This window comes from Papaver somniferum, chromosome 10 (assembly GCF_003573695.1).
Source record: "Papaver somniferum cultivar HN1 chromosome 10, ASM357369v1, whole genome shotgun sequence".
NCBI classification, from domain to species: Eukaryota; Viridiplantae; Streptophyta; class Magnoliopsida; order Ranunculales; family Papaveraceae; genus Papaver; species Papaver somniferum.
In genome coordinates this window covers 163,400,528-163,407,262 of record NC_039367.1, presented here as the reverse complement: position 1 = coordinate 163,407,262, position 6,735 = coordinate 163,400,528, and the positions used below count along the sequence as shown (strand labels likewise).

The 6,735-nt window shown below is 38.1% G+C and overlaps 2 protein-coding genes across 2 annotated transcripts; both read left to right on the top strand.

Moving 5' to 3' along the window:
• The first annotated feature begins 266 nt into the window (after positions 1–266).
• Positions 267–1,707, top strand: LOC113316966 (B3 domain-containing protein REM19-like). Its single transcript, XM_026565122.1, has 2 exons — positions 267–1,117; positions 1,276–1,707. Exons 1-2 carry the CDS (start codon positions 440–442, stop codon positions 1,540–1,542), a joined length of 945 nt encoding a protein of 314 aa, XP_026420907.1. The 5' UTR covers positions 267–439; the 3' UTR covers positions 1,543–1,707.
• Positions 1,708–5,332: 3,625 nt separating this feature from the next.
• LOC113316770 lies at positions 5,333–6,250 on the top strand. The gene has a single exon (XM_026564919.1). The coding sequence runs from the start codon at positions 5,333–5,335 to the stop codon at positions 6,248–6,250; it is 918 nt and encodes a 305-aa protein (XP_026420704.1).
• The last annotated feature ends 485 nt before the right edge of the window (positions 6,251–6,735 follow it).

The window sequence follows — 6,735 nt, the reverse complement described above, 5'->3', positions numbered from 1 at the left end:
AAAATGACCCATTTTCCGTTTAATTAAGAATTAAGAAAACTAAGATTTGGACTTGGGATAATTACTTCAAAGGGTTTAAATTGTGCCAGGAATAATATTTTTTTGTTTTTTTCGTCATAAATCAAGGTTTTATTACATTGCAAACGTATGTGATGTAGTAGCATGTACGAATTGTTCTGTTTTCATTTGTCGTCTCTTGGCATAAAGACTCCGAACCCTGAATGACTGAAACTCATTCATTAGTGACTGACTATTCATTTAAGTATCAGTGCATTCATCTTCTCATTGTGCTCATTGCTTCTTTAAAACCCTTCAAAAACCAACCAGCAGGATTCAAGAACCCATTTAGTTTTTCCTCTCCATCAATTGCCTACCACCAAATTTTTCAATCCTTTATCTGCTCTTTCTTCATAACTTATTTGAATTCTCTCTCGGAATCATGGATAGTGGATCTAGGGTTTACATTTCTAGATTCCCTAAAAAAACAGTTTCAAAACGACCAAAACCACTTCCCAGGAGAAGCCGGAGACTTCAAGATAAACCTAAAGAGCAAGTATTCCCTGAAATCAACATGACTAGTGAAGAAGATGAAGAAGCAGAAGATGATGAAGATAAAACATGGTCGTGTTCCTCATCTGAGGAAGAAGAAGAAAAAGAAGAGTTGTGTTCATCATCTGAGGAAGAAGAAGTCAGAGATCATAAGAAGAAGAACCAGAAAAAAGAAGAAAAAGAAGACAAGTCATGGTTGTGTTCATCATCTGAGGAAGAAGAAGTCAGAGATCATAAGAAGAAAAAAGTGGAAAAAGAAGATAAATCATGGTTGTGTTCATCATCTGAGGAAGAAGAAGTCAGAGATCATAAGAAGAAGAACAAGGGAAAAAAAGAAAAAGAAGACACATCATGGTTGTGCTCATCATCAGAGGAAGAAGAAGTCAGAGATCATAAGAAGAACAACGAGAAATGTAAGAAACGTAAGTATTCGAAGAAGACTAAATATGAGGATAGAGAAATGAGAAGGAGACGACAAAGGGCAATTGAGATGGGTGATGGGTTCCAGTCCGAAAACCCTTTTTTCACAATTGTTTTACAACCATCTTACATCACCCACAAATACCTGGTGAGTTCTTGCGTTTTTTTTTTTTTTTTTTTTTTTTTGATCGGTAATTTGGTGAGTTCTTGGTTTAACATCTAAATTTGTCAAAGCATCTAATTTATTGTGTTTATGCCTTAATAAAATGTTTTAAAATTATTTGGTATTTTTGATATTCTTGGCAGCCTATACCTGCTTCCTTTGATCAGACTCACTTGCTAAGCCTCGGAAAAAGAATTAAAGCTCATGTTGAGGATAAAGAAGAGTACTGGCTACTGAGTTTCCCAAAGAATAGCAAAGGAAGGTTAACTATTGGAGTTCCATCTTTTCTGAAAGATAATGATTTGGTTGTAGGAGATGTTATAACTATGGAGATAATGGAGGAGATGACGTCCATATACCTTGATGCCAAAGTTCATATTTTTCGTCCTGTTAAACTAATATGTTATTAAGAAGACTTAGTTAAACTACCTTAATTTCTATGAAGTATGGATTTAAGTTGTTATAAGTATGCACTAGAACATAGTTTTGCTTAAGTTAATTCAAGAATGTAGTGATTTTCACGTTTTAACAACAGGTATAACTTGTTTTATTAAACTTACTCTCTAATATCTTTAAGCCCCACCTTGGCCTCAGTTGGCTTTTACGGTTTAAGAGTTTAGTTGGTGAAATCTCTTGAACTGAGAATTAAAGTCCTAAACCAGGAACTTGCATTCAATATACTACCGAACGAATAAGGATATAAGTACTGACATAAGTATATCAAATTTGTATGTAGTTGCAAACATGGAGCATGAAATCAGCATGCATTTAGAGACTCAACATGTGCGTGAGTTGATGCAACAACATTATTTTCTTGTGATTTGTGTGTATTTATTTGGTTCGTACTTGGGACGACATTCATGTTGAGTTTTGTATTCAATAAGATCCACCGATCTGATTTTCAATGCTTCCTGATACCGTGAATAGAAGAGGGCTTAAGATGAAACAACATCAATTATAACTAGACAATTTCTAGGAGTAAGTTCTCAAATATGGGTTATTGTGGAATTGATTTAAAACTAACGGCATCAGTTTTCGTCGTGACTATGATATTTTTCCCTGAAGAAACTACAATCCCAGAAACGAGAAGATTTCAGGAAAAAATAAAAGCTAAAAATGCGTATGCTTTGAGTATTCTGCCAACCGGTTGATTTTGGTTTTGTTATCACCTACTGCAAGTTGTAAAAGTTAAAGCCAACACTAAAGAAAAAATAAGGTACACGTCGTGTTTGATGATAAAAGATAGTGATGAACTTTGTTTGTTATCAGAGATATTACACAGCACCGTTTCTTGAATTCTGAACAGGTATTGCACGAAAATAATAACATTTTTACACATAGCCAATAATCTGTAATAATATATTGGATAAATAAACATGTGCGTGAGTTAATGCAACATCTACTTGGGACGACCTTCCTGTTGAACTATTATCAAAATTCAATACTATCCACCGATTCAATAGTATCCAACTATCTGATTCTCTATGCTTCATGACACCGCGAATAAAAGAGCGCTTAAGATGAAACAACAATTATGAGTAGATTATAGCTAGGATTAAGTTTTCAAATATGGGTTATTATTTGTGGAGAATGGTATCCAATTGATTTGAAACAAACAACATCAATTTTCGTTGTCACTATACGTGTATCCATGAAAAAACTACAATCCCAGACAGTAGGAGATTTTAGAAAAAATTAAAATGCGTATGTGTATCAGTGTATGATTTAAAATTCAGCCAACGCGGTTGGTTCTGGACCAGAACTTCTGGTTTCATTATCAGCTACTGCAAGTTGTAAAATAAAATACAAGAAATTGAGAAAAGTTGTATTTAATGATAAAAGATTGTGATGAACTTTGTTTCTTATCAAAGATTTTCACAGTATCGTTTCTAGAAATCTAAAGAGATATTACACGGAAATAACAACATTTCAACAAATTGACACACCTTACGCCCTTTAAGTCTCAAATACACATCTACGTTATTTGCTGCACAGTGCACAAATTAGAGTGCGGATCCGCGTGAAAATCTTGCAAGAAGCGGATTCATTGTCACTGAGCCCGGAAATTTAACAGGTGAATGAAAGTGAAGTATACATACACAGAGTCTACAAAAGCTTACACAAAACGAATCACTTCCGCATCCATTGTCAAACTACTTATAAGAAGGAATGAAGGATTCATTCATAGTCAGATTAGAAAGATACTGTGCAGCAAATAGTTTGGACACACTCATATGAGTCATATCATATATGTGTTTGTACCAGAGATTCACCCTCACACGCGAATAGTTTTTTCATTGCTTGTACGCTCCTATAACAAAAGAGAGTGGATGTCGTTTTTCACTAAAAATGCACTGATATTGTTAAGTTAGTCTGCTATTTAAATTGAAAAACAAATAATTAATTTTCGCTTAAACTCAGCTGCAACTTCAGAGTATTTCCTAATACAACATATAAAAAAAGAAGTCTTGGGATGTTAGAGTAAATTGAAAAAGTCACAACTTAAAGAGTTTTGGCAGAAGAAGTTGGTGTTTCCGAACCATCAACATTTGCTTACTCTTACAAAAACGACCAGAAACGCATGAAGTAAGAGAAGGTCCATCGGGTTCAGAATTAGCAGAGCCGAGAAAATATGAAACTTATAATTATTTGAATTGAACCTTTTTCGACCTACTTGATGTGTAGTTTCTCGGGACTCTTTTTGTGATTGGTGAATGTTTTTCCTTTCATCTTTTGGGATGTTGGCTTGTAGCATTCCATTTTCTTATTTGTTTTTGGTCGGGTGTGTCTCTCTTGTATTGTGGAGGGACTCCATAGTTCATGTACTTAACCTCTTATCTATAAATCATTTGACTTAACGATGAAAAAAAAAATTATTTTAACTTATATATATAAGATACAAGTTCAGTAAACCCGTGCAATTGCGCGGGCTGGTTTATTGATACAATTCACCCAATCGTCGCCTTCTCTTGACCTCTTGTAGATACCAAAATACCATACTCGACATGTGGCGCCAAAAGAAGGCCGAAATAGTGTAACATCCCTAGGACAGTCAACATAGTATCTTAGCATAGTTTCCTTAATTTGTAGGTAAAGGACTTTTGTAAATGGATTTCTATTCTCTAGTACTTAAGAAAATATCTAAGAGAGAGAAAGGGATCAGACTTTATTTTCTCTAACTTCATCTTCTTCCCCAAAACTAGATCTAGAGATCCAAAACTCATTAATCGAGTCTTATGTAAACCCCAAAATTTACAGTGAAGGACCATGGATGTAGATCCCATTATGGATCGAACCATGTAAAAATCATGAGTCTCATTTACATTTCTAGCACATTTAGTACTTATATTTCATTTTGATTGTGAATAAATGTATAGATCTAGGATTTGGTATACAAATTAAGGTTTGGGTGTAGGTATGGATTTTCCGTAGTTACATTTTGGCGTCCAGAAAGTCGAGGTTGTGAAAATAGGAGATCTAGATAATTAGGGTTGGAAAAAGTTCAGTTGAAATTTAAATAAGGATAGGTTGATGGCTAGAACATCAGATCGAGCAGCGCATGTGATATCAATAAGGAAAAGCAAACGATTGGCAGATAAGAGGGGAAGGATGGAACGGGACGGAACATCAGCTGTGGGAGACATACGAGAAGAAAACCAGCGGCATACGGAAGAAGATGGCCTCAGGGAAGGTTCAGTGCACACATACGATACAGACACCGTTGTCGAGGAGGAGATGAATCGCGAGGAGATGGAAGAGAATATCGGAGAAGAAAACATGACGTTTGACCAGTTAAGGGAAACTCTTCACCGTGAACGAGAACGGGATCGGGACTTGGCGGAACAACAGGTGCAGTTGGTAAGGCATAATGCTAGGTTGAGGCAACAAAACCGGAAACTTAACGAAAACGTGGAAATGAATGCCATAGATTCGGAAGGAAACACTATATCTCCGAAGGTAGATGAACTACGGCGAAGGAGATATGACGACGAGGAAGATGTAGGAGGACGAAGAAGAAGACGACGAATGGATGTCGACAAAGAAAGAGACTTGAGAAGAGCACTGGAGATCTCACAATGGGAAGATCAGAGGCGGAGACATGAGGAGGAACAGAGGCAGTAGGGAGAACTGCAACGTCAGACGAATCTTATCCGAGATGAGGAGCAAAGATGACGACCAGGCGAAGGGAGGCTTAGCATGATGAGAGGCCGTCACCATGAGGAGGATGGAGGAAACTTGAACCAAGAAGTTTTAAACGAGCTGAGATACATGACGGCTTTAATAAATAACTCACGAAGAGGTGGAAGAGTGCAATTAGCAGAAGCGATAAAGGAAGCAGATAAGTATCCGTTCACTTATGAGATCATGCATGCGGACATCCCGGAGAAATGCGTGTTACCAACGCTTGCAAGCATATTCAGTGGATCGAAAAGTGCAGTGCAACACTTGAAGCAATATACCCTTTCGCTGATGCAATGGGGACGAAATGACGCAATACTTTGTCGATATTTCCCTGCGAGCTTAGCAGGGGAGGCATTAGCCTTGTTTGATGGACTCCCGGAAAAGTCAATATCATCATTCAAAGATTTGCAGAAGATATTCTTGACGACGTATATAAGCGACAACTTGTTGAGGCCAGGGATAGAGACTTTGTTCAACCTGAGGAGAAGGCCAGCGGAAAGCTTGCGAGGGTTGGTCACGAGATGGAGAACAGTGTGTAGCGAGTTAGCAAGGAGAGTTGATAAACGAAAGTTCATCTTAGCCTTCGTGAATGCTTTGATCCCAACGGACCTGTTGTACACACAAATATTCATTATTCGAAACTCGATAACGATGAATGAGTTGAGGGAGTACCAGGAGGAATACATAGAGTTGGAGGAAAAGCAGAGGCAGGTCAACAAAATGACATTGTCCCCAGTGAAAGAAGGAAATTCTAGGCTATTACCAAGGACGGTGCATGCAGTAGGGAATGAACCCAGACGAGGAAAGGGAGAGCCAACAGTTCCAGTCCCAACAAAGCTTGTAGCTGTCTCGAGTGGAGATCAGGAGTGGATTGATCAACAAAGGTATGAGGAGTCAAAACGAAGAAATCATGAGCCACGAAGCTACAATACGTGATACCAACCTAGGAATAATCAGGGACCCAGATACGGGGAAAGGAGGCCCAATGGACCAATCTTCGAAGATGTGAAACTCCCACGACTTAACACAACTGTGGAAAAGTGTGGGAGGCAATGGTGCTGACGGAGGAAATCCCATCCCCACCAAATTTCGGAAGAGAGCCTCCACCAGGATTTCGAAATCCCATCTCCCTACAATCCTCTCATAGGGCGGGCTTGGATACATGGAATAAAAGGAGTCGCGTCAACATATCACCAGGCGATACGGTTCCCAACGCCAAGTGGAATCGGCGAGATAAGAGGAGATATGAGAGATGCAAAAGACTGTATAACAAAAGACGTGCATAACTGCGAGGAGAAGTTAAGAAAGAAGATGGAACAAAGGAAGAAAGCCAGCGAAGAAAGAAGAGCCGAACAACTGATGGTATTTACGATAGAATCTAGCAAAGAACTGAGTGGAACGCAGGAGGATGAGGAGGAAAC

Excerpts from the sequence above, each read along its gene's own strand:
- LOC113316966 (XM_026565122.1), top strand. The coding sequence starts at position 440 with ATGGATAGTGGATCTAGGGTTTACATTTCTAGATTCCCTAAAAAAACA. Across the intron at positions 1,118-1,275 it reads ACATCACCCACAAATACCTG|CCTATACCTGCTTCCTTTGA; the intron begins GTGAGTTCTTGC and ends TATTCTTGGCAG.
- LOC113316770 (XM_026564919.1), top strand. The coding sequence starts at position 5,333 with ATGAGAGGCCGTCACCATGAGGAGGATGGAGGAAACTTGAACCAAGAA.